Source organism: Hyaena hyaena, unplaced genomic scaffold (genome assembly GCF_003009895.1).
Source record: "Hyaena hyaena isolate Hyena2069 unplaced genomic scaffold, ASM300989v1 scaffold_730, whole genome shotgun sequence".
Taxonomy (NCBI): domain Eukaryota; kingdom Metazoa; phylum Chordata; class Mammalia; order Carnivora; family Hyaenidae; genus Hyaena; species Hyaena hyaena.
Genome location: NW_024081363.1, coordinates 810,644 through 838,434, shown reverse-complemented (window position 1 = coordinate 838,434; position 27,791 = coordinate 810,644). Strand labels below are relative to the sequence as shown.

Genomic DNA, 27,791 nt, shown 5'->3' with positions numbered 1-27,791 from the left:
TAGATAACATACCCAAGGACACATCACTAGTAAGCAGCAGTGCTAGGATTCAGACCATGCGGTCTCGCTCCAGAACCTGTTCTGTTAGGCACACGTTACTTCACATGTTACTGCCCTAAGTTCTTAACACCTTGATAAGCATGCTCAGTGCACGGATAGGGAAGAGAGCAGTCTGTGTTTGAAATCCCTGCCTTGTCAACTGTGCATTTTAGAATCCCTGGCAGAGCTAATCAATGATCCCATAGCATCCATCATGTCTCCACAATAGTTCTGGAAGCTGTCCACTTCTCTCCAGCCCCTGCTCTCGCTCAAGCCACCATCATTTCTCCACCAGATTATTGCAATAGCCTCCGAAGCTCCCTTTCTGCCTCTGGCAGAAATTGGGAAATTTATTGGGGAAGAGGAGGACAGGCCAAAAAGAAATGTAAAAAGCTGCCAATCTAGCCAAGGAACTCACACACACTGGCCCCAGCGACTTCTGGAAGTGAGAGCTGGAGAGAGGGAGATAGAAGCAGTTGCAAACCCCAGGCATTCCAAATCTAGAGAAAGTCACAAACACGGCCACTATGAAGTCCAATAAATAAAACTGTGCCTTAGAGAGCACACCGCTTGGACCTGCCCTCAGGGACTGCAGCTGTACGCAAGAATTGTCTGCTCTCCTCCCTCCCCGCCCCCTCTTCCAGCCTCTCTGAAGCTTGGGGCTTCTGATCACAGAAGCTTGTCTGGTTCCTTTCACCCTCCCTCTTGCACAGGCCTTGCTGAGATGCGTCCTGAGCAGGGCAGCGAACAGGAAGGAGACTCCTCACATGATCCAGCTTAGTCCTCCCTTTCCCCCTTCCCAACCCGGCAGGCTGAAGTGAGAGCACGGCAGAAATGCAGACCGAAGGGGGCCATCGGTGGGCCAGAAGGGCTCTGCTCCTTGGCATCTTCTGGGCCACCGCACACCTGCCTTCCCCGGGTGCCCCCCTGCCGCAGCGCCTCCCGAGGGCCACAGGTAGGTGGACACTGGGGTCAGCTGCCCCTGCTGCTGCTGTCACATATGGATGAAGGGACAAAGAGAGGAAAATTCTCACTTGACTCACTTCGGCTTATGCTTCCTCCTCTGATTTTTAGCATTTGAAAGAATATCAAGCACTTTTGATGCCTCAAATAAGTTCTCACAGATAGCTCAGAAATAATTCACAGACAGAACGAAACAGGCGGGTGTCCAGTTTTGGGTTTGTTTTTTTTTTTATTGTTAGAGATTTCATCCTGAAAAGAAAAATCTTTTGTCTTAGAAATGCTCCGCAATAGTGGAGGGTTCTTTGCAGGCCTGTGAACAACTTTGGGCTCTGAGCTGGGAAAATGAAATTGTACAGTTATTAGAAATCTTTCTCATCACAGACATGGTGACCCTTTGAGGAAGAGGAGGGGTTCAGAATTCCCTTTCAGAAATAAACCAGAAGAAAGAGTGATTTCATGATTTTTCTTCTTGTAGTTCTCTTACTATCATCAGCTTATTTCATTAAAGCACCTCTTTTGGGTCCCAAAGGTTATATTTTTTAATTTCTACAACTGCATCATATTCAAAAGTGTTTTATACATTTTCACAAGCGTTCTTGAAATTCCACCATTACCCCACACTTAAAGAGTTTGCTTGAGGAATCTCTCCTTGTGGGCTTGGATATTTCAAACTTCCTCCTTCTTTTTCTTACCAGGAAATAGCACCCAATGTGTGATGCCTCCGTCCCTGGAGTTTCCTGAAGGGTTTTTCACGAAACAGGAGCGCACAGATGGAGGCATCGTAATCTACTTCCTAATTATCCTGTACATGTTCATGGCCGTGTCTATTGTCTGTGATGAGTACTTCCTACCCTCCCTGGAAATCATCAGTGAATGTAAGTGGCTGGAAATCTCCCCCATCATTTTCCAAATTAGTTGTGCCACACATATGTGGCTGTCTTTAAAAAATTTTTTTAATGTTTATTTATTTTTGAGAGAGAGAGACAGACAGAGTGGGTGTAGGGGAGGGGCAGGGAGATGGAGGGAGACACAGAATTGGAAGCAGATTCCAGGCTCTGAGCTGTCAGCACAGAGCCCAATGCGGGGCTGGAACCCACGAACCATGAGATCATGACTTGAGCTGAAGTCAAATGCTTAATGAACTGAGCCACCCAGACGTCCTACGTGGCTGTCTTTTAAACAGCTCAGCAACCGTTCTGTCCATCTCAGCTGGTTTCAGAGCACCCCCTTCTGTGTTGTGGGGCCCCTACCTTCCGGAACTGGCCTGCCTGTGGTTTCTCTTGGTGGTTCACATGCAGCAGAGCATCTTTAAATGAGTACCCAGCACTTTTTATTTTATTATCTCCAGAAACTCTTTGTCTACTGTACTACCTGACTGGTGGTATGTTCTAAAACGTTCCAAGTTTCCACATATGTGCACTTGGTGTGCACTCCTAATACAAGGGACTCCTAATACTTGCCATTTTATACTTTCAAAAACTTTTTTTCAGTTTTATCTGAGCTTGTAATTTTTTAAAAGGTTGACGGTAAACAAATGACATTAAGGACTATCTTCCTCCCCTCTTCCTTTCTCAGCCTTCTTCCAGTAAGGAAAGTAACTGATGCTTATGAAACAATAAATAAATAAATCTTGTGTCCTATGTAAAGTGACCTCAGTCATCTGATAATTGTAAATTTAGTTATTAAAAATTAAGCTCAGGTTTCTGAAAATAAGATCTTCCAGGCTAAGCCCCTTTGTTCCATCCCTTCAGCCAGGTACATGGTCCACAGTTCTGAGCTAGCAACCAGTGTGTGTATGTTTCATCAGTATACCAGTCCCTAAAATCAGGAGATCAGTGATGATTCAGACCATATAAGCAAAGGGCCAACAGAAGTTTCCAGTCTGTCTCCTGCCTGGTTAGTTGCATTGGTTAAACGTACTCATTTCAGAGAAGGTCAAAGTTCAGGGTTAGGTTTCCTACTGCATACTCACAGAACTGCCCAGAAACTGCATCTTCTCCCTGCAAAACCCATGCACACATATGCACACACACACGCACACACACACACACACACACACACACACACACTTGTTGCTAGCATTTATTCCCAGAGAGAGAGAGCTAGAATATTAACTCTCTTTTTTCTCATGGCCCCAGCTCCCCAACCCCACCAGAAATGCTAGTTCTTTTCTCTCTTGTTTGCTGCACCATAGCACTACCCTTAAGACCTAAAACAGGACCTGGCAAGAACAGAGGTTCTTGACACATATTAGTTTAAAAAAATTTTATAGAAAAGGTAAGCATGTTTGTTATTATTTTTATTTAACTTAAGTAGGTGTAAATATATACATTTTTATCTTGACATTCCATCTTACATTGCCATCAATATTTTCCTTTAAGAGAGTAAATTACTTTCACATTATATTTTTACTTTGATGAAATGCAAGAAAAATAGAAAAAAAAGTAAAAATCACCTACATTTTCATCACCCAGAGACACCCCCCCTCCCGTTACCATTTGGTGTATTTCCTTTCTATATTTTAGATCTAGCTGTATATACAGTTTGAGGTACGCTCAAAGGTACACACATTTTCCTCATTTAATATTTTATTCTGCACATTTCCCCATATTATTAAATACTCTTAGAAACATGATTTTTAATGGTAGTATGATTTTCCAAATGAACGAAGTACCTAACACTGGGTTTTATACATAGTAGGTACCCAGTAGAAATTTATCATAATTTAAAAATTTTTTAATCTCATTGGACATTTTTTTCATTCTAAGCAATGTTGTGCCCACACGTGTACAAAATCTTCGGAAACCTCTCTGATCATTTTTTGTATTTTTAGTTTAAAAAAAAATTTTTTTTAATGTTTTATTTATTTCCGAGAGAGAGAGATAGTGTGAGCAAGGGAGGGTCAGAGAGAGAGGGAGACACAGAATCTGAAGCAGGCTCCAGGCTCTGAGCTAGCTGTCAGCACAGAGCCCGATGTGGGGCTTGAACCCATGAACTGTGAGATCATGACCTGGGCCGAAGCTGGATGCTCAACCAACTGAGCCACCCAGGCGCCCCTCTCTGATCATTTTTTGATAAAGATGCAGAGCTATGCATATTTTAAGCTTTATTTTATACATTGCCAAAAGCACTTCGTAAAAGGTATGCCGACTTACACAACTCCAGAATGTGAGATAGCTTCCAGTCCAGAAAATCATAAATAATATCTTTTAAAGTGTCTTTGTTAATTGCTTTAAAATGGAATGTCATTTTATAAAATTTGTATTGATCTTACTATTTGTGAGGTTGAACATTTCATGTTTATTTCAATTTATGGTTTTGCTTTTTTGCTTTTTTGCCCATGGTCTGACAGGAGGGTATTTGTCTTTTTCTTACTGATTTCCAAGACATTTTTTAATATTAGGATACTAACCCTTTTTCTAATATCATTTCTACTTCACACTTTTTCATAGTTTGTTGTTTTTGCAATTTGTTTATCACATTGAAGTGTATATATTTTTAAGTATATTTATAAACATTTTCCTTTATGATTCTCCTTTTGGTTTTACACTTAGAAATTTTTATCCCCAGGTCAGAAAAATTGTCATAATTTCTTTTACTTGTAGTTTCTTTTCTTTTCCTTTCTTTTCTTTTTTTACATTTCCTTTTTTCTTCCACTAAGAATTTGTTTTGCTATCAGATGCAATGCCATTTTTCAGAAAGTTTATCAATGTTCATGCATTAAATTCTTATATATATGTATATGCCTCTGCTTCCAAACTCTTAGCTGTTCGAAACTCTTAATAATTTGTTTATCCTTGTGCCAGTAGTGAACCTGTAATTAGACGACCTACATAGATCATGTTAATTATATCATGCTAAGAAATTTTAAATTCAAGGTACTATGTCCCACCTTGAAAATTTCTCTTCCTGGAAAACAGAAAAGTCAATTTTTTTTTCTTTTACGTTGCCAAACAATGACTTGACTAAAAAAGTAAATTCATCAAGAATTTTGTTTCTGAAAAATTGCCTTGGCAGTGGTAAATAAATAACTTTTCTAGCCCTGCAGAAGCAATTGCATTAAAATTTAGACTGCTACTTCAAAATAATCTTCATTAAGTGACTTCATCGAATATTTATAATAATGACTTCCACCAGGCCACTTGTGGAATTACTTGGAAACATCATCAGCAGACAAGTGAATGGCTCTTTGCTCTGAAATGTAATACAGTAGCTATTATGAATGTGTAAATTGGTATTCAGCCCAGAATTGGGTCCACAATTCCAATGTGTGGGAGGTCAGGAGGGGGGTACAGGTTCCCCCAACAGCAAGCAATTCTGATATTATCTTCCCATAGACAGTATCAGATTCCAGACTGCCCTTCCCATCCCCAGCCCCCACAGACCTCAGATGGCATTTGCAAGCCTAGATTATTAGCTGTGTTTCTAACTAACTGTACGGATTGGGAATTCCAAAGATCTCCTTTTTGGGTTTCAGATACCAGTCATAAGGCTAAGGTTGTTATCTATACTTCTGACTAACTGACTATAAATCAGAGGTTACCATGAACTCCTTCTTGGGTTCAATTAATTGGCTAGAGTGGCTCACAGAACTCAGAGAAACATTTTACTTACTAGATTACAGAAGGAAATAACTCAGGAACAGCCAGAAAAAGGGAAGAGAAACATGGAGCAAGGTATGAGGAATGCCCTCTACAGACATGCCACTCTACCGGCTCCTCAAATCCCAGCTTTTTGGTTTTTAATGGAGGCTTCATCACATTGGCATTATTGATTACATCACTGACCATTGGCACTTGGTTCTGCCTCCAGCCCTCTTCCTTTCTAAGGAGACCTGTGGGTGGGACTGAAAGTTCCCTCCCTCTAATCACATGGTTTGTTCCCTTGGAAACCAGCAGCCCCTTACAGTTGGTGCCCAAAATATACCTCATTAATGTGACAAAAGACCCCTTTATCAAACTCTACAGGTAGGAATTTCCAGGGCTTTTGGGAGCTGTGAGCCAGGAATCATGGATGAAAACCAAATATCTATTTTTTTTTTTTTTTTTTTTATAAATCGCAACCCACCTCCTGGTCTTCAAACATGTATCCTCCTTATAGCAAAACAATCATACAAGTCCAAAGACACTGGCACATTACTCTCATTCAATTCATTAGTAACTACTCAGTCCCCTTGCTGAGCTAAACTGTAGGCAGTAATACTAGCAATAGCCCTGCCTTCAGTTCATGCCCGATGGTGCAGTGTGAGGTCACCCAGGTGCACAACTAGTGAGTTATTTTTACCACAAACAATATGGCTGAATTCACTGTTAATCTCAATTTGGCAGATGGGACGAAGGTCCATCTCATCCCACCAGGCCCCCAGGAATTGTGACATAAAGGTTGAAGACAACCATTGCTTAGCAATCCTCCCTGTTTCCAGTCCTTGTAGCTGCAGCCCCACTCCTTTGACGACTGCATCTAGCAAGGGGACAAAACAACAAAAATTTGAAATGATGTGAGGAAGAGAGAATACCAACACCTTCCCCCTCTTGCTTTAACCCAGATCCGCCAGAAAACAAAAAGCCCTTTAGTGGGAGACACTCCTCTTGGATACCTCATGTTCAGGGTGAGGTGAGCACACACTGGTGAAGGCTTGTAGGCCAACTCTTAGTGCCTTTATCTCCCCCCGTTTTCAGTAACCAATATTTCAATTGCCCACTCCAATTCTCTAGCAAACTTCTCTCTCTGCCCATTGTTAGATATTAAGGACTGTAAAATGTGTTCCTTGGTCTGAAGAAATGATGGTCAGCAATCCAAATCAGTGCAATATCTATAGCTCCTGTTCTTGTATAGTATTTTGAGCACTTGCATCTAATACCAGGGAAGCAAAACCCATTTCAGAGGCAGTGAATACCACTGTCAGGACCCACTTGTAAGCACTGAAGGCTTCTAGCATCAATCTTCCTTCCCAGCTATGGTCAGGACCTTCCTGCCAGGGAATCTGCCACATAGCCATCTGGAGTCTCTGTCTCTCTTGTTGGCAGCTAGAACAGTTCTTATTGGCATTCCGTGCTGCTGGAGATACAAGAAGAATGTGTCTAGATTCAGCCCATCTTTGTATTGCTCCAGACCCTCATGTCCACCCATTCCATGAACCCAGGTAGTCATCTCAAAGGAGCACACAGGGATATCTACTTACGTATTTCAATTGCCTTCCAAACATGGGAATTCTTATGGGCTGCCACTCTCATGCACCTTTCAAACTTTCATAGTGATTTCCACAAGGTTATGCCTTAAATGGGCACACCTTTAGCACCCACATTTCTATTGCCTTTCTAATCTGACCATGTGGCCACCCAAATAACAAGTTCCTTTTATCCTTTCTCTTCCCAAACCAAATGCTTCTGTGAGCCAGGGCCATTCCAGCAAATCCCCGTTTACTGACACCAAACTAGGTAAGTTCTGAACCCAAAAAAAATTCTTTTGGTCTTTACAGAGGCTTTATTATACAGGCATGATTGAGTCAATTGGTCAACCTCCAGTCCCTCTCCTCTTCCTAGAGGTCAGGGGTGGAACTGAAAGTTCTAACCTTCTAATTACAGGGTAGTTTCTTAGGTAGGGTCCCAAAGTCACTTTGTTAACATAACAAAAGATGCCTTCATCACTCTCATTTCCTAGGAAATTCCAAGGGTTTGGAGAGCATGAGTCAGTAACTATGGCTGAAGACCAAATATATATGAGAAATATATTTTGGTCATCTGAATGACCAAATACGTATTTCTTATAAATCACAATATCACATGTGTGATTGATGGATGCCCATGCTGCTGCTAAATCTTCTTCAGCTGCTAAGAACTGACCCTGGTCTTGAGTGCTGAAAATGCTGGGAACAAAATGAGATAGAAATAGTGCTGGCTCGATTCATTTTTTAAGTGCCTATAAATTAATTCTGTCATTTCTCTTTTCAAGGTCTAGCACAGTCTCATCCAAATTAGGACATCAGCAATAAAAAACAATTTCCCTGGAATTTGTTTACATCCACAGAAACTAGCTTCAGAAAAGTCTGCAAACGCTTTATGTTTCCCCATAGTTCTTTTGAGGAGCATTGGGTCATAATAATTCCACCCATTTTGTCAACTAATAAGGATTAATGTAATCCTGAAAACAGTTTACTGAAGCATTCCACAATGCACTGGAGTGTTTTTGTTTATTTATATATTTAGTTATTAGCTATTTGTCAAAAAACAATTATAGAAGACCAAGCGTGGCTCTAAATTAAATAGAGATGGTTTCATTTGGTGTTCACAGAAACCCCACAAAGTCAGGTCTATGAGATTGGTTTTACTGATGAGAAGCTCAGATGATACATAACTACTTAAGTCTAGGCAGTAGGACACTGCAGAGCCTGCTCTATCCAGTGCTAACATCCAACAATGTTCTCAACCATATATTCTCAACCAACATCCAACAACATCTCAACCAATGTTCTCAAGTGCTCTGATACAATTTGACACATCCTTCTTTGAGGTTAGTAGCCATAATATGGTTGTTTCAGAAGAACTGTTCTATTTGAACAGCCTTTTTTTTTTAAGTTAATTTATTCATTTTGAGAGTGAGAGTGCACATGTGCAAGTGGGAGAGGGGCAGAGAGAGAAGGAGAAAGAGAATCCCAAGCAGGCGCTGCACCATCAGCACGGAGTCCAACGCAGGGCCTGAGCCAAAATCAAGAGTCAGTTGCTTAACTGACTGTGCCATCCAGGCACCTGTGAACAGTCTTAAAGGATGTTTTCATCCCAAGGGCAAAAAAACCAACAACAACATCAAATATTCATTGTCACTATGGAGGAAGTTTCCTACAAGATTAAGAGAATCCACTGAATTACTTAAAAAAAATCAGACTTTCCGCAACCTATTGGAGGTTGTAAAGTGATGTTATAAAGACTTGCCAAATGTAATAATTAGACTCTGAGGTCTAAGCTGTTGGTTGTTTAGGATGTCCATGAGATCTTAGCATGGTACCATAGAACCAAATTATCACATGGGCTGCAATGACCTTCTGTAGGGTGCATGTTATAAGTCCCAACCTAGAACACGATGGGAGAATTGGCAGGACGATGGCCCACCTCAGCCCCATCAACTCATTACCCACCCCTCAAGCCACCAGTAGTGGTTTGCTTGGTCAACAGAAGGGTATTCAGCAAGGTGAAGATAGAAGAAGCTCAGGACTGGAGTCTCCACACAGAGCTGGTGGAGGGCAGACCCTCTTGCTGATACCCACCTTGGGTCCTTTTTCTGTCTGTAGCTATCTGTGTTGACCGGGCAATTTCTTCTAGAGTCACCACCACTTCTTCCAGCAAAGCTTTCTTTTCTCCTTGCTCTACTTATGATCATAGAAGCCACACAAGCTTTCCTCCCCAACCACATCCTCAACACATACCTCTGTTAGACAACCTGAGGCATTTTGCTGTCATCTTTAATCTGTGGCACCAATATGGGAAAATGCTGTTGCTATGCCCTCTCCCTCTAATCCCTTTTTTTTATATCTACTTACGTTCTATAGGAAAAAAGCCTAATGATGATGCATTGAACATAGAGGAATGAAGTGAAATTAATCCACATCATAAAGGGAATAAAAATCACACTCATGTCCAGAGCATTTTACCTTCAGAGATAAGACCTAGTTTCTGAATTGGGAATTAGAATGAGGATTCAGGGGAAGGAATTGATGGATGTCATTAGAGGTGGAATATTATCTGAGATCAAGGGAGCTAGAGGTAATGGGGTAAAGAATAAACTTAAGGGAGCTCCTTATCCCCACCAGTTGTGCTACCCTAGACCACTAGTTGAGTGGATACACTGAGGTGTGTGTGAGACAGAGGCAGAGACAGAAACAGAAACATACAGGATTCCAAATGAGGACAAGGAAGAAAGGGGCGGGTGCGGGGGTGTGGGGGTGTCTTTGTGGTCTCTGGTCATTCACGTAAGCCTGACTTATGAAACTGTCTAAAATTCCCATGCTTGGTTTGTAAAATTAGTCACATCTGGTACTATTTGCTTGGGGTTTCTTCTACTTTCTTCCAAAAGCTCTATGATATACTTGCTGGATGGTCTATCACAAGGCTGAGAATCACAGCAGGTGCTGGGTGGGGAGAATGCCATTCTGCTATACTGAGATAGTCAAAGAGCCCACCCTGAAGCCCAGCAGAGCCCAAGCTCAAATCCCAGCCCCACCACTTACTCGCTCCGACCTTGGGCACAGCGCTTAACTTACTCCATCCCAGCTATTTCAGCGGCACAAGGAGGGTAATAAGAACTCTTAGCTCAGAGCTGTGTGCCAAGAACATGAGGAAATATAAGTAAACTGCATACGCCACTACCTAGCACATAGTAAACATTCACTAAATATTCATTATTACATAAGGACAGACTATAGAAATTATAATCCTTTACTCAGAAAAAAATGAAAGTGGAGAAGGTGAGCGATCAAAGTCAATATGGATATGTTTGGGGAAATACCAAATCTAGGGCTCATCTGCTATTCCTTGAAAATCAAGTTTAAGGCAAATAAAAGCAGTACTACTTCATAGGCTAGGAAGTACGTTTATGAAACCCATCCTCTTATCTAATCTAATTCTCCATGTAGCAACTTTAAGTGATACCTCAACTATCTCTGGAATACTCTATCTAGAGTCTCTTTTATTTCTTTTACATTAAAATCCATACAATTTTATTCTATCTTTAGTGATCTTTTCTTGTTTAAAAAGTGGTATCTTTAAAGTATATTTAATTTAAATATAAATTAATGTTATGTATTTATATAAATTAAAAATATAATATAAACCATATTAAATTATAGCCCAAATAAGACTACTAGATCTCATCTCTATAAGCAGTTTGGTTTTAGAAATACAAAAGTTCAGCATAAAGCCAAAATAAATCCTTTTTATGTATCCTTTTGATATGTAATAGGGGTCTCTTAGAGTTGTTTAGCCACTGTTTAAAGTAGCTTTCTTTGCCTTTTTTCAAGCTAACTTCATAGAAAACTGAGGACTGGTTACTTGATATAGCCCAAAGTCTACAATGAGCTGGCTAAGACATGTCTTTTTAAGTGTTACACTAATATGTATTCGGCTAGGAATTCTAAATCCCTCCACCATGCTATCTATACCTTTGAGATATAGCATGTCTTATTTTTTTAAATTTTTAAAATATTCCTTTATTTGTTTGAGAGAGACAGAGTGTGCATGGGTGAGGGGCAGAGAGAGAGGGAGACATGGAATCTGAAGCAGGCTCCAGGCTCTGAGCTGTCAGCACAGACCCTTACATGGGGCTCAAACCCACGAACCACGATATTATGACCTGAGCCGAAGTCAGATGCTCAACTGACTGAGCTACCCAGGAGCCCTGAGGTACAACATTTCTTAAGTGAAAATTATCTTAATAAGGTGTTAGGGAAAGATACTTAGATAAAACATTTAATTTTGTATCAAAAGTTAATTTTTATTCACTCTGCTTTAAACCCATGCTTGCCCATATTCAACTGCAACGTTATGTGTCAGAAATAGACAATAAGAGAGAAATGCGAGTTTTAATTCCAGGTGGAATTGGTTTTAAATTGATAAAAGTGAATGGGAGCTGAATAATTCCATGGGTATGGCATTTGGATAGCTGACAGTTTCAGGAGATTATTTGGTTCTTAATCCTCATGAAATTTACAGAGGTCCGGCCTTCCCAAAGAACAAAGAATCAAGGAATTGTGCTTCCCCCCTGCCACAAGGGCACTCCTCCTCCTCGTAAGAGCATATTCACCCTCTTTGCTTTTCTTTTCTCTCTGATCTAAGTTGTGGTCCCCTTGGATTGCCTCTAAATCTACCCCAGGTATATGGATCTGACTAAGTGCCAAGTTGTCTGGGTATTACCAAGATGCTGTTATTGCAGATACAGAAAACAATAATAAGAGTAATAGCAATAATAATAATAATAATAATAATAATAATAAAGCCATGCATTAATCTCTGCTTTACCTACATGGATAACTGAAAGAGGAGCTTTTGAGGGTAAAGAAGATCTAGGTGTCTCTCTCATCTCTGCAATAACTACCTCTGTGACCTTGGGCACAAAGGTAGTTATGGAGCCAAAACTGAGGTAATTGTGAGGTTTGGAGATAAAATTTTTTATACATGCATTATATGATAGGCTTTGGGCAGGTGCAAAATCACTATAATATTATAGACATTAGATTGGAAGTTGGAGAGAGTCCTCTTAAGTGGAATTAGGTCTTAAAAAGCATTATACAGGGTTTTAGAATTTATTCCCTCATAGCTCAGACAAAATATGATGTGGTAACTATAAAGAAATCAAAATGTTTTTATTTATTGCTAAACACATCACAGAACATATATATATGCTGTACCTTAAGAAGCTAGGCATTTATCCCTATGATGCTAAAGCTGTACTGAAAAAAAAATCTAAAAATATACTTGAAATGAATGTTAGAACCATTTTTGCAAATCATAAAAAGCACATTGTTTTGCTGTCACACTTCATTTTGGACTGTAATTAAACTACTCAGGATGACTACCATTCCAGTCACTGGAGTTGGGCCTGAATGACCTTTGACTGGTCATTCTAATCCATTCACAAAGCACGAAAATTTGCTGTCACTGGTGAGTTTCTAAAATTGTATTAGAGGATGCCAACTTACATATAGCTTATGCTTATAACTATTAAAATGTGCATTGTGAAAAGGGCTGGAAATACATTAAAATGATAGCAGTGGTTAAAACACAACGGTAAACATATAAGTGACTCTTCTGCTTCTACATTTCCACTCTATCTCTTAAATTTTCAATAACATAGGGTTTTTTTTTACAATAAAAGAAATTTATTTAACAATAAAAAGTGGCATAGAGTCTAAAATCATAGAATCAATATCCTACATTTGGATAAAAATCGACAAAATTAGAAGACACTGCCAAGATTATGTTGGTGCCAACACTCCAGTTTACATATGGCAAAATGTAAGGCTTGTCTGAATAATGTGTCTAAAGTCTCATATTAAGGTAGTGGCAGGGCCAGAATATATGTTTCCATTTTAGTTTAAAACTCTTCCCACTATATTATCTTTCCAGAAGAGAGTTTTCAAAAGCTGTTATAAGCTTTTCAACATAGCATCAGAGAAGATAACATGCGTAAGAAAAAAGTCTGATGAGTTTTGGTTTAAGTTGTGGTCCCCATAGACCACAGTTCATTATCATAAAGTTGCACTTTATATAAACAATGTAATGATATCTAAACCTATAAAGAAAACTCACCTTGAACAGTTCTCCTATATCCTGAAGGAAATGTGATTATTCCTTCAGAGTAATAAAGAGGAAAAAAGTAATAGCTCTGGGGGGGAAAAAACCAGAACAATTTATCTTTAATAATAAACTATCACAGAGAGAAATGCTACCCAAAGGTCAGCAAAGACAAAGTCAGTCTATTCTAAAGTTCAAAGGTATAAACCATTTTACAAAATATGCTTAGAACCTTAAGATATGACTTGTTAAAGTATCTTTGAAGTTTTATACATCCATCTTTACAGAATATTTGCTTTCATAACTCAATTAGAGCCCAATGAATAGCAACACACTTTATTGTTACTGCCTTTTGATAGTGAAACTATTCAAAAGGGCCACTTATTTCCCTACCTTGTGACAAACAGCTCAATAGATCACCTTTTCCCTCCCTAGACTGAATTTTTCTAATGAAGCAGTCTTCAGCTAGCATTGGTCATTTGTTCTTCACCTGCACCAAGTTAGGACATTTAGGTCAAAATGAAGCATTTTTTCTTTTTCAACTTCATCCACATATTTAATTAGAGAATTAAATCACAGGCCTTGATTTAATTAGAGAATTCATGCCAATATCCAATATCACTAAATTTACACATTCTCTGGAATATACTAGAAAACTTCCAAAGTATCTCTGACTCCTGTTTTATTTCCCATAGGAAAGAATAGAATGGGGGCAGTCATATGCCCGTGCCATGAGGCAGGGAGGAAAATAACTGAGTCACCCAACATGTTATAATTGGCCTGCCTGAGTGCCAATTTTACATTAGGTTTCTGTGGTGAAATAGAAATAGCATTGGATTTAGAGACAATAGACTTCGGGTTTGTGCCCTACCTTCTCACATGTGAGACTCTTACTATCCATGTAACTGAGTTACTTAACCTCCTGGGCCTGTGTCTTCATCTGTAAAATGGAAACACCACCACTCATATCAGAGGTGGTAATTGAGATTATTAAATTATGTATATGAAAGTGAATTGTATACCATGAATGTAAGATATCATTTATTTCATTCCTTCATTCCTAAAATGAACAAAGTTAATCTCAAAGCAATATGCCCTATTGTGTTCCATTTTAAAATTTTATGGCCAGTTGGTCTTACTACACATCACAGAGTCAGACAGATAGATAGATAGATAGATAGATAGATAGATAGATAGACAGACAGACAGACAGACAGGCTCTAACCAGCAAAGGAAATGTTATGAAATATGTTTCACAAAATATTACTTCTCTGCCTTCATTCTTCACTGCAACTTGTTCATCAAGCAACATGACCAGAGGCAAATAGTGAGGAACATCTACCCAACTATCCAAGAAGACTTTTCCCAACAGAGGCTTAACAGATGGCAAAATAGCTCAGACTACAGCTGGTTGGGCCTCTGAGACAAAATAACCTCATGAGTCGGGCTGGTATCACTGGCAGGAAGGAGGTGGATGACTTTCCAACCACTTCCCATATCTTTCAAAATAAAAGCAAAAATCCTTGCTAGGATTCACAAGTCTTACATGATCTAGCCACCTATTACCTTTTACCTTATCTAACCTTTTACCTAATGCTAACTATAATCTGGGCTTTCAGCACATCATAATCTTTTTTGCTGGTAGAGGGTCTTGCCTCAAGGTTGATGGCTGCTGACTGATCGGTGTGGTAGCTGTTGAAGATTGGGGTGATGGGGCAATTTCTTAAAATAAGACAAAAATGAACTTTGCCACATTAATTGACTCTTCTCTTCATGACCAATTTCTTTGTACGATGCAATGTTATTTGATAGCATTTTACCAACACTAGAACTTCTTTCAAAATTGGAGTCTTCCTCTCAAACCCTGCCATTGCTTTATCAGCTAAGTTTGTGCAATATTCTAATTCCCCTTGCTGTCATTTCAACAGTATTCACAGCATCTTCACCATCGCAGGAAACCACTTTCTTTGCTCATCTGTAAGGAGCCACTCCTCATCCATTCAAATTTTATCATGATATTGCAGCCATCCAGTCACATCTTCAGGCTCCACGTCAAATTCCGGGTCTCTTGCTGTTTCCACCATGTCTACAGTTACTTCTTCCACTAAAGCCTTGAAACCCTCAAAATTGTTCATGAGGGTTGGAATCAAGTTCTTTCAAACTCCTGTTCTATTGACATTTTGATGTCTTCCCATAAATTGTGAATGTTATTAGTGGGACCTAGAATGGTGAATCCTTTCCAGAAGGTTTTCAATTGACTTTGCTGAGATCCACCAGAGGAATAATTATCCATGGCAGTTAGAGTTATGAAATGTATTTCTTAAATAATAAGACTTGAAAGTTGAAATTACTTCTTGATCCATGGGCTGCAGAATGGATGTTGTGTGAGCATAAAAACAGCATTAATCTAATTGTGCATTTCTAACAGAGTTCTTGGGTGACCAGGGCATTGTCAAATATTTTGAAAGGAATCTTTTTTTCTGAGCAGCAAGTCTTAACAGTGGTCTTAGGATATTTATTAAACCATGTTGTAAATAAATATACTGTCATCTGGGCTTTGTTGTTCCATTAATAGAGCACAGGCAGAATAGAGTTAGCATAATTCTTAAGGCCTTGGATTTTCAGACTGGCCAATGAGCATTGACTTCAAGTTGAAGTCACCAGCTGCATGAGTTCCTAACAAAAGCCTGTCCTTTGAAACCTTGAAGCAAGACATTGACTTGTCCTCTCTACTTATGAAAGTCCAAGATGGCATCTATTTCCCTATACAACACTGTTTTGTCTAACTCAAAAATCTATGGTTTCGCCATTTTCATTAATGATCTCAGCTAGATCATCGGATAACTTGCTGCAGCTTCTACATCAGCACTTGCTGCTTCACCTTGCACTTTTTTTAAAAATGTTTTTTATTTATTTTTGAGACAGAGAGAGACAGAGCATGAGAAGGGGGGGAGGGACAGAGAGAGGAGGAGACACAGAACCTGAAGCCTCACCTTGCACTTTTATGTCATGGAGAGGGCTTCTTTCCTTAAACCACATGAACCAGTCTCTCCTAGCTTCAAACTTTTCTTCTGCAGCTTCCTCACTCACCCCTCTCAGCCTTCATGGACTTAAAGAGAATCAAGACCTTGTTCTGGATGAGGTTTTGCTGGAGGGAACGCTATAGCTGGTTGGATCTTCTATTCAGACCACTAAAATTTCCTCCACATCAGCAATAAGGGTGTTTCTGCTTTCTTATTTTGTGTTCACTGGAATAGCACTTGTAATTTCCTTCAAGAGCTTTTCCTTTGCATTCATAACTTGGCTAGCTATTTGACACAAGAGGCCTAGCTTTGGGCCAGTCTACATGTCTTCCTCACTAAGCTGAATTATTTCCAGCTTTTGATTTAAAGTGAAAGATTTGTGACTCTTTTCAGCTGAACATATAGAGGCCACTGTGGGGTTGGTTATTTATTGCCCTGATTTCAATATTGTTATGTCTCAGGGAATAGGGAGGCCTGAGAAGAGGGAGACAACGAGGAGAACAGCCAGGCTGAGGAGCAGTCAGAACACATACAGTATTTATCAGTTAAGTTTTCTGTCTTAGAGGAGTGCAGTTCATGGCAACCCCAAAAAGTTTCAATAGTAACATCCAAGTTCATTGGTCACAGATCAGCATAACAAATATACTAAGGGAAAAGTCCGAAATATTGAGAAAATTATCAGAAGGTGACATAGACACATAACATTAGCAAATGCTGCTGGAAAAAAAAGGCACTGATACACTTGACACAGGGTTGCCACAAACCTTCAATTTGTAGAAAACACATATCTGTGGAGCACAGTAAAGTGAAGTCAGCCTCTATATATGTGTCTATCTCTCTCACTTTAAAACCTCTAGTTAATTTACCTTCTCTGCAAAGGCCTTTCTGGCTACCCAATCTAAAATTACAATCCTTTCTTCATGACATTTTATATGCTCCCCACTTCCTGCTTTCGCTCCTTGCTATTTCTAACATAACACATATTTTGCTTATCTTGTCTGTTTCTTTTCCCCAGAATTAATGTTCCAGAGCAGAAACATTTATCTGTTTTATTTTTTCTGCTACATTCCTAGCACTTAAAAAAGCATCTGGCATAGTAGGTGCTCAGTAAGTGCAACAAATAAGTGAATAGCCAGGTGTTCTAATTATCAATGGCTGCTTAACAGATCACCCCAAAACCAGTGGCTTAAAACAACAATCATGGTATTACCTCTCACAGATGCGTTTACTGGGCTCAGCTGGTAGTTCCAGCTTGAGGTGTCTCATGCAGTTATAGTCAGAAGACTAGAATTATCTGAAAGCTCCCTCATGCCTGGTGCCTGGGATGGGGAAATTCAAAATTTGAGGGGCTGAAGGGGTTCCTCAGGCACCTCTATTTCTGTATGGGCTCTTCACGAGGTCTCTCTCCCGTATAGGAGTTTCACGGTGGTTAGGCTTGTCTGGTGGCTCAGGATTCTAAGGCAAAGGTCCTTAGAGAGAGAACCATGAGGACGTTTCTCACCTTTTATGTCTTAGCCTCAGAAATACTATGGCTCTGCCATATTCTGTTAGTCAAAGCGGTCACACGGGGAGACATAAGCATAGGCTCCACTTTTGGGGGGCTGAGAGGCAGGGAATGGAAAGGTTCTGGAAAATCTCATGAACACAAATATTGTAGCCATTTTTGTAAGATATATTCTGCCCCACCAAGAATAAAAAGGCATGCTACTTCCATAGGCTACTTATTAATCTACCAGTAAAGGCTGGTTGGGGATTTCTGATGCAACCTTGTCTCAGCCTTCCAAAAACAAGGTGGTCTTTTCAACATGGCTTTCTCTTCTCCTTCCTATAGTAGAGCCCTTAGTTCTAAAATTGAAAGAGCCAAAAATGTCTTAAGGCTCTTCATCCCATCGGGGCACACCTGATTGGCTCAGTTGGTTAAGCGTCCGACTTTGGCTTAGGTCATGATCTCACAGTTCATGGGTTCAAGCCCCATGTCGGGTTCTGTGCTGACAGCTAGCTCAGAGCCTGGAGCCTGCTTCAGATTCTGTGTCTCCCTCTGACCCTCCCCTGCTCTCTCTCTCTCTCTCGCTCTCTCTCAGAAATAAAACATTAAAAAAAATTTTTTTAAAGACTTCATCCCATCAATCACTGAAGAGAGTGGAAGTGCTTGTAAGTCTGGGGGATATACACAGACTACTTGAATCCTTGTATTTTCTTGTGTTTCCTACTCCAAAGTTTCAATGGTTGTAGGTTTTAAATCAATAGATTCTAATTATACAAAAGTAAATCTTATTTGGTGTTTAGTGACCTAATTTCCTCTCATTTGTATTGACATGGTTGACATAGCCAATTTGTAAATAAGCTCCTTAATTCAGCTTCACTTACGGATCTTAAAAACTACCAATATCCACTTTTTGTCCTCTTTAAAATTGGATTATGACGCCTGAAATACCTCAATTCCCTTTGTCAACGTACGGAAGCACTGCTGACAGTGTCGTTTGAGAGAAGTCCGGCGGTTGCCATACAAGCCCCACAGCCAGAAAGGAAGGCTTTTCTGGGTCCCACAAAATCCCCAAATCCCGCACCTTGCCATCCAGAACCCCGAGTTGCAGTATAGCTCCGATGGTCCCTGGCTGCCTCTCCCCTTCTACGGAAGCATTAATGAATGCATAGAGGGAGCAAGACACTGGATTCCTCTAATTTTTGAACCTGCATGTTTTATTTCTCCAGTCTAAGTCACGGTTAGTGCTTTTCTGTGAAGCTATAGACTTGAATATTTAGTTACAGAGACATCCCATCGTCACTTTAACGTAATTTCGTTTGCCTTCAGCCCTTGGACTGTCTCAGGATGTTGCAGGTGCAACTTTTATGGCAGCCGGCAGTTCAGCTCCCGAGCTGGTTACTGCTTTCCTGGGTAAATATCGCTCCTTATATTTTTTTGCTTCCTCGATGTGATTTTATCTTCTCCAAGTCTAGCAGCACTAATGTAGCAATTACCTTGTTCGTAGGTGTATTTATCACAAAGGGAGACATTGGCATTAGCACCATTCTCGGATCCGCACTGTATAACCTCTTTGGCATCTGTGCAGCTTGTGGCCTACTATCTAACGTGGTATGTGAAACACCTTTACTCCACAAATTTACTGTCTTGACACATGACAAAAACAGTTTATAGTCTAAAACAAACAAGGCATTCATGTGTTCAACCCAATTTATTAATCAGTAGAAAAACATGGATTCCATTTAAAGTTAACCTGCAAATCGCTCCTGGTCAAATTTATGACAACCAGAGAAGGTTCTGAAACAGTTTTTCTTAAAATTCCTTCTTCTGTAAGCAAAATGCAAAAGATTACGGTATTTAGCAACAAACATATGGTTTTAGTATTGTGCTAAGCATGTACTCGAAGCTACCGCATAATGGAAACAGCAAATTATCATTTTACAGGCCTCATCGCTATCATGTTGGCCCTTATTCAGAGACTGTGCAGCATATGCAATTAGTGTAGCCGCAGTCCTTGGCATAATATTCGACAACCAAGTTTACTGGTAAGCTTGAAACGATCATTACTCTTATGTAAAGCAAAATCAGAGAGGGTTTTATGAAATTCTGATGGTTTAGCGATGTCTCTTTTTCAGAAATGTTATTTCTGTCACTTCTCAGTTACCTGCCACTTTGGCACCATTTTCCCACGTGCCTCTGACCTAACTTCCTCCTCACAGTTGCTGGTTGGATTTTCCCTTCTTTGAAACCTCTTTAGTCGCGTCGGTCTCCTTGTCTCACTAATCACTGGACATTACCACGCTTCCCTCACCCCTCGGCCTGTTCCGGTTCTGCTGTTGTCCATTAAAGCCCCAGCAGTTGGTCTTTTCTTCTATTGGGTTGTTTACTTTACCTAGGTTAGAAGTGGCCAGAGTCACAAGACCGGAGAGAAATGATGGAGGAAGTAAATTTTAAAATCTTTAAATTCTTCCAACTTTTTTCTCTGATGTTCACTTAGCAATGACTACAGCCTTCTTCCTCGAAGAATCAATGGTATTTAGGTATTAGCAATTGTTTGCTTTCCTTGTTACCTCCATGTGTCTTGCTGTTGCAAGAAAATGAAAAAGAGGGTGACTCAGTGGACAGCTAACTCTTCCACTAACAAGAGCCAGGTATCTATTAGGTGTTTGTCACTATGCTAGGAGTCACGAGAGATGGAGAGGAACGTAAAATGCATAGCCACATAGACTGTGCACTGCCTAATGCTACAGGATACCAGCAAAATAGAAAACAATGTAAACGGCACCTTTCTGGAGTATTACAACTTAGCAATCCTGCAGAAGATCTGCAGACAAGAAACTTAAAATCTAGCAGGGAACAAAATTTCTAAATGACTCATCCTGAAATCTAGTCTGTCTCCCAAAGAAAGACGTGGCTATAGTAGGGATGGTTCTCGGACTCACTAGTGGTCTCTAAAGGGACAATGACTGTAAGAGTATCCAAATCTATGCTCCTTCCTCCATTAGGGAAAACAAGAACTCTGTGCTTTCAGTGCAGGAGAGCTTCACTGGCTATAAAACAAAATGTAAATGAAAGGTTCAAATGTAATGGTATTACCTAATCACAACTCTTTAGGAGATCAGAGTATAGGACAACAGTTCTTAGTGCCCATGGTATATTTTTATTTTTAAAATACCCTTATTTTGTGAATATAAGCCAAATTTAGTTCTATCAAAAAAAAAAAAAAAACAACACAACTCTGTTAACTGAAAAGCCCCAAAGGCTTATATATTCTGAATAGCTTACACAAAATTCTTATACCACATTTCAATAGACACAGTTAAAATGAACTGTATTCTTTTATAATTACTGCATATTTTGGGGAATGTATGCTACCAATGAACTGAGGTAGAGAATGTCCATCACTACTCACTAGTTTAACTTTTACTTTGAAAATCTACAATTTTTATTTTCAAAGCATGTTTATGCGTATAATTTATAAAGTTATCTATAAATGAAGACAATGAGTTAATAATCCTTGGTTTTATTTGAAGTAAGAGAAAGGAATGCAAAGTTTTTATGCATAAACTTCTAATAATGCTGTAACCAAGTTTGGACACAGCTATAAAACCAATATACACCTAGAAATGTTATTTGCTTGTTGCTGTGTTGGAAAATTATTAAGCAGATACTGCCCCCAAACTACTAGCTCTACAAAACCTTTTTCATTTTAAAACACACAAATTTCTCTAATTTATAGGTATGAAGGAACTTTACTGCTTTTGATATATGGATTGTATGTTTTGGTGCTATGTTTTGACATTAAAATTAATCAATATATTATGAAGAAATTCAGCCCTTGCTGCACTTGTCTTGCTGAAACTACGGACAGAAGTGAGCAAGAATCACTGATGGGATGGGAAGACGACGGTCAACCGCTCATCCATCGGCAATCAAGGACTGACAGTGGGATATTTCATGATGATTCTGGCTACTCTCAGCTTCCGTTAAGTTTGCATGATCTTAGTCAGGTTTCTGAAGGTAAGAAGCACATCATCCCCGCTACTAAGCCTATTCACTAGAAAAACATGAGTCTCATCTTGATTCAGCAATTACTATATGCTTTTTGTGTAAAAGACACTGTGGATATTCAGACATGATGAAGAGAGGTGGTCACTATCCTTAAGAAGCTTCCAATACTGTAGGGAAAAAAGAAAATAGCTAAAAGATGAAGGTTTAAGTACTATAAAGAGGAGAAAATCAAGTACAGCTGTAGTTCCTAAGTGGGACAGACTGTATACAATTTGCATAAAAGCTAGGAAAGATCATCACAGAGAAGGCAGCATTTAAACGGAGCCTGGTAGAATAGATCAGACTTTAACGGATGACCTGATTGATGACCTGATTTATAACGGCTACAGAAGTCTGTTATGTAAATAACGTAGAAGTAAAAGTAAGGTATATTCGAGAAATTGATGCCAAGGAATTAGTATGAGCAAAAGGCCTGGGCAAGAACTAGCATACCTGGAGCCCAAAATGTACACATTAAGGAAGCAGAGAAAAGGTAGATAGGAAAGAATAGGAGAGTCTTGGATGCTAGTATGTAAGTCTCTGCAGGTTTGTGAGCAAGGCAATGAGAGGATATAAGAAATGGAGTCGTGAAAGAAGCCACTAAAAAAGCTGATGTGTTTGGTAGACGCCTGGACAGAGCAGAGTAGGAATGAAAGAGACAATGCAAAGGAAGCATCCAAGATGAGACAACTGAAGAACTGTACGGGGCCAGAAAAGGGAGCAGAGGAAGTTCTGAAGCCTTGTTCATGACTGAGAAAGTGCGAACACCACTTATAAAACCTTGGAATTTAGGAAAATGCACTAGTGTGGGGAAAAACAGTTGTTTGAAACATGCCATGTGAAGAAGGAGCAGAACACTGGGATAAATACATTTAGTAGAAGTTAAATTCACATAGGGCCAGAAAGAGAAATTTATGCATTAGTTTTTTACAAAGTGCTTGTATGAAACTGAATCTAAGTTTACCTAAGTATCTTAGGAAGCTATTCTAATTTACTACCTACAAAAATTACAACATGACATTTCCCTTCTTATAAAAATTAGTTTCTAGCCTCTCAGGTGCAAGTGGCATATTGCTAAGTTAAATTTTATAACAAAAAATTCAAAGGAACCACTCCAAATTTTTTCATTACACTAAAATTATATCTAATATTATTTAATGGTCCATTGGCTGAAGCTCTGCAAATTTTTTTCGTGAGTTATTTTACTGGCACTAGTTGTAATGTAGTTTGATGCAATACATGGCTACATTATTATGGTACATTACAAAATTGTACATTATTTTGTAAATGCCATGCAAATTTTAAATAATTTTCAAGTGGACTCTTATTTCTATCCAATATATTATTGTCTTCCACTAACTTAACAAATTAAATAAAGGAACATACGCAAGTTTTTTAAGTTACACTGTAGATTCCATACTTGTTCTTATAATTTCTTAAAGGCTCTTCATAAGAATTATAGTGAATTCCAAATTTCACAAATACATGTTAAGAAAGAAAAACTGAAGCCCCCCAAAAATCACAATGAGAATTAGAATGGAATATTCAACTTAATAAATATTATGCTATAATTACTTATACACCTTAAGTATGTATTACCTGATACACAGGGCAGGCTAGAGACATCATCAATATTGGAGAACAGAGACAAGTAGATAGTTATAATCAGTAGAAGGCAAGTTAATCCCATAAGCAAAAAAAAAAAAAAAAAAAGTTACTAAAAACTATTCCCATTGTAGAAAACCAAAAGAAGTCCAACTGACACTTCATAAACATTATATCTAAATACATTTGAATGATCCAAGATATTTTGATGGATTTAAGGTCCCAAATCAAGAAACGCTGAGTATCACATTTATACTGTCTGCCCTAAAGTCTAAATTAGTTTCTTTTTGCCAGCAATATCAGTAATGAGGTATTCAAATGTTTTAAATAGCCTCTTAGAAACTGATACAGCTAATTTATTTCAATATAGCTTTCTAAATGGACATTTCCAACTTAATTGGCCATTTGAGAAAACTCAAAATCATTTATTTTTTTCTTCAACAGATCCACCAAGTGTTTTCAACATGCCTGAAGCAGACTTAAAAAGAATTTTTTGGGTACTATCCCTTCCTATCATTACCTTACTTTTTCTAACCACACCAGATTGTAGAAGAAAGTTCTGGAAAAATTATTTTATTATAACCTTTTTCATGTCGGCACTATGGATATCTGCATTTACATATATCCTGGTTTGGATGGTCACAATAACTGGTATGTATCAATAGTGCAAGAGCACAACTTAAAAATAATCAGTTTCAGAGAAGAACTGCATATATTCACTAAATGCAGTCTAACTAAGGAGGAATGTCTCTTTACACAAAGACTAAAGATACCTGCTGTTTACAGAAAGATTAAAAATTACTCTACCAGCAAGATCATTCAGGGGTAAGTTGTATGTTACGTATCAAAACTATATTCTCAAATATTATACAGCCTAGAGTTACAGGTCAAAGGATCTTCTTATAAATGAAATCAGGTACAGAGGATGCCCTTCTATTATGCTAATACTTAAATCACATTGTATGGGGCCCACAATATACTCTATCTATTGAATTCCATTCCACAATGAAAAATATAGCAAAGGGACAGTATTTTGAGAGAACAGTGTGTGCTCGCTGTTTAACTGGATTATATTTCATTTTGCTTTTTAATATGGCAATACAAACCAACTATAAAATGAGTAAAAAGTATATAAAGTAAAATTTCAATTTAAGTTTCTACTACCTTCATGATTAGAATTTAAATATTACTGCCTAGCCATAATCAGCTCTAGTTCCATAGAACTCCAAAAGAAAAACTGAATATAAAGATAGAAAAAAATCAAGAGTTTCTCCCAAAAAAGTTAACCCAAATGGATATACCAGAGCGAGCAAACTACGGTCTGTGTGCCCAAACTGCCAGGACTCCTCTGTTTTGGCTCATCAAGTTTTACTGAACGTAGCCACACCCAATCGTCTCTATATTATCTGTGGATGCTCTTGCACTGTGATGGCAGGAGTGAACATTTGCAACAGAAACCACATAGCCTACACTGCCTGAAATAATTCCTACATGGCCCTTCACAAAAAAAACTTGCTGATCAATGACTTCTCCAAAATTAATAAATGACTTAGAATAGCATGCTAGCAAAAAGCAGAGTATTTTTTTCTTTTTTTTTTAATGAGAAGGATGAAAAAGTCCAAATAGCTTGCATATTAAATCTCTCCAAATTTTCTCAGCCAGAATATATTTGACAATAGTAATCAGGAAAATCAAGTAATAGATCATAGAACAGCCCCCAAGATGATAAATATTAGTGTTATTTATGTACATATGAACTCTGGAAAACCAGTAACAAAAATTAACAACCAAATACAATTCCAATATCAATATAGAAAGCATGCAATAAACAGCTACTTAAAGTACTTTTGACATTTTAAGAAAAAGATTCTAAAGTATTCAATTGGAACATTAAAAGAGCAATTACATGTATTTTCATTTAACTTCCCTCTGATTCTGTTTCTGAATACATTTCGGAAAAATGCTGAACTGACACCAAATGCAACAGAAGGATTAATAAACCGGGACCATAATGTTAGGAAGACTCAAGGAGAACCTTAGTTTTGTTTTCCTTTGTTTAAGGTCTATCACCAAAGTAGGACTTAAAAATGTGTACCAGGTTAACGCATTTACAGGTTAAAAACAGCTATAAACAATTTGCTTAATTCTGACCACTTTAAGAAAATGCTTTGAAAAAGAGGAAATAATCAATCTTATTATTAGCATGTATTATGCAACAGCCTTGATGAGATAATAGTGAACATCCAAACCTTCTGTAGGCATACCAGGTAGGGGAATTATTCCTTAGTAGAATTTTGTCTATTAAATATCTTTAGATATGTCATTAAAAATCTGTGCTATCTGTATTACCCAATTTACCAATCTTATTCAAATATTTTGTTAGCTAAAATCTAAGTACATATTGGTTGTGAAACCTAAATGTGCCTATTTTCGTTTTGTTCAGAAAGTAAGTATCTGAAATAACTGCAGAGAATGGTTACTCAATCTATAAGATTTGTAACTTGTAGTATCTATGTTTATTACAGGGGAAACATTAGAAATCCCAGACACAGTAATGGGCCTTACTCTATTAGCGGCAGGAACAAGCCTGCCAGACACGATTGCCAGCGTGCTGGTTGCAAGAAAAGGTAAGAGCTAGGTCCCTTGGGCTGCAGCGCCCATGCTTCAAGCCTGGCTGAGATAGACTAAGAGCAAAAGTACCTTGATAAATATTTATCTCCTCAGCATACTTTGAAGAAAAAAAAAAAAAAGTGACTCAAAAGAAAGGATTTACTATTTAATAGCAGATTCATTTCACTAAATCTAAACCCCCAAATAATACTCATCTGAAATGTGCATTCAGTCGTAATTAACCATATTAAATTAGAATGAAAAGCAACAAGTAATCTACAGACCTTATTGAAAAATGGTTTAATAAATAAAGATAATTATTATTAAATAAATGTTAAGACTTTAAATACTAACCCCCCCCAAATTAAAAAATACAAATTCAGTAAGACTTCTGTTCTAATATAACAATTTTCCAAAACCAACAAACAAAAAAAATTCCAGTGTTTTTTTATGAAGCTTATTAATAAAAATACAGTATTGGTGTGCACATTTTAACAACATGCTTTTTTTTTTTTTTTTTTTTTTGCAGGCAAAGGAGATATGGCTATGTCTAACATCGTGGGATCCAATGTGTTTGATATGCTGTGCCTAGGTGTTCCATGGTTTATTAAAACTGCATTTATAAACACATCAGCTCCTGTGGAAGTGAACAGCAGAGGACTGACTTACATAACCATCTCTCTCAACATTTCTATTATTTTCCTTTTTTTAGCAGTTCACTTCAATGGCTGGAAACTAGACAGAAAGCTGGGAGTAGTCTGCCTGTTATTATACTTGGGGACTGCCACATTATCAGTTCTACATGAACTTGGAATCATTGGAAATAATAAAATAAGGGGCTGTGGAGGTTGATATTAATAGTGTTATGTGGAAAACATGGATGATGGGAGAAGGAAGAGAAAAAAAACTCCATTTCCTCATTGAAGTCAAATAAAAAATGTCCTGAACTTTAGAATCTAAAACTTACTTACAATAATTCTTTATCACCAAAGAAAAGTAATTTAAAACCAACCAAAAATCGCATCCTAATTTGTCTGAGCCCTTTCTTTTCAAGGACAATCACAAATATAAAACGGAAGTTTTGAAAAAAATCATCTATGTTTTACCTTACAACAAGTTGATAAAAGTTGAGGAAACCTGAACAAATCCCACTATGTAGTACTGAAAGTAACAACAAGAAAATGGCTTATTTCATTAAAAACAGTATAACCATTCATTTAAACTGAATGACCGACTTGCTGTCTTTAAAAACCCAAACTTGAGATTAACAAAAATCACAGTATATTCAACACTATACTGTTAAAAGCTGGTGGGAGTTTTAAAAGTTCATTTTTACAGCTTTTGTAAGCATACAGTATTACTAAAAAAAATGACTTTTTCTAGGAGATTCAGCAAAACAGATGTAAGAATGTTCCAACCGTGGTCTAAAATTATGCATTACGATCCAAGCGAACATCGATTTCTCTGCCACTGATTTTTATGCCATTCATTATTCTGCACGCTTTTTCAGCTGATTCTGGGGAGTCAAATCTGACCGTTCCACAGCCTTTTGACTTTCCATTCTCCATTTTTATTTCTGCAAACATTACATGACCTGTAAAAGAAAAATTATAGAATTACTAGTCAGTTTAAATGGATTTCATTTCACCACACAGGTCTGACATTCCTCACAGCCAATGAAATGATACATAGCTGGCTAAAAACATTAACGATTTAAAAATAACATCATATAAACAT

At 38.2% G+C, this 27,791-nt stretch overlaps 2 protein-coding genes across 5 annotated transcripts in view; one reads left to right on the top strand and one right to left on the bottom strand.

The window, feature by feature from the left end:
• Positions 1–873: 873 nt before the first annotated feature.
• On the top strand, positions 874–26,906 carry SLC24A5 (solute carrier family 24 member 5). Its single transcript, XM_039218045.1, has 9 exons — positions 874–994; positions 1,698–1,877; positions 19,119–19,202; positions 19,297–19,400; positions 19,734–19,834; positions 21,529–21,809; positions 23,889–24,095; positions 25,970–26,071; positions 26,584–26,906. The coding sequence occupies exons 1-9, from the start codon at positions 874–876 to the stop codon at positions 26,904–26,906; spliced, it is 1,503 nt and encodes a 500-aa protein (XP_039073976.1).
• MYEF2 (myelin expression factor 2) overlaps positions 26,558–27,791 on the bottom strand; it is a 29,998-nt gene continuing 28,764 nt past the window's right edge. For all 4 annotated transcript variants that reach the window (XM_039218041.1, XM_039218043.1, XM_039218044.1 and 1 more), the window contains one exon: positions 26,558–27,648. In XM_039218041.1, coding sequence (XP_039073972.1) covers positions 27,485–27,648 — 164 coding nt within the window. In that variant the 3' untranslated portion in view covers positions 26,558–27,484. The remainder of the gene's footprint in view (positions 27,649–27,791) is intronic.

What these genes read in the sequence shown, in the direction of transcription:
- SLC24A5 (XM_039218045.1), top strand. Translation starts at nt 874, where the DNA reads ATGCAGACCGAAGGGGGCCATCGGTGGGCCAGAAGGGCTCTGCTCCTT. An exon ending in GCGCCTCCCGAGGGCCACAG is followed by an intron (nt 995 to 1,697) that starts GTAGGTGGACAC and finishes TTTTCTTACCAG; the next exon opens with GAAATAGCACCCAATGTGTG. An exon ending in TTGGATGGTCACAATAACTG is followed by an intron (nt 24,096 to 25,969) that starts GTATGTATCAAT and finishes TGTTTATTACAG; the next exon opens with GGGAAACATTAGAAATCCCA.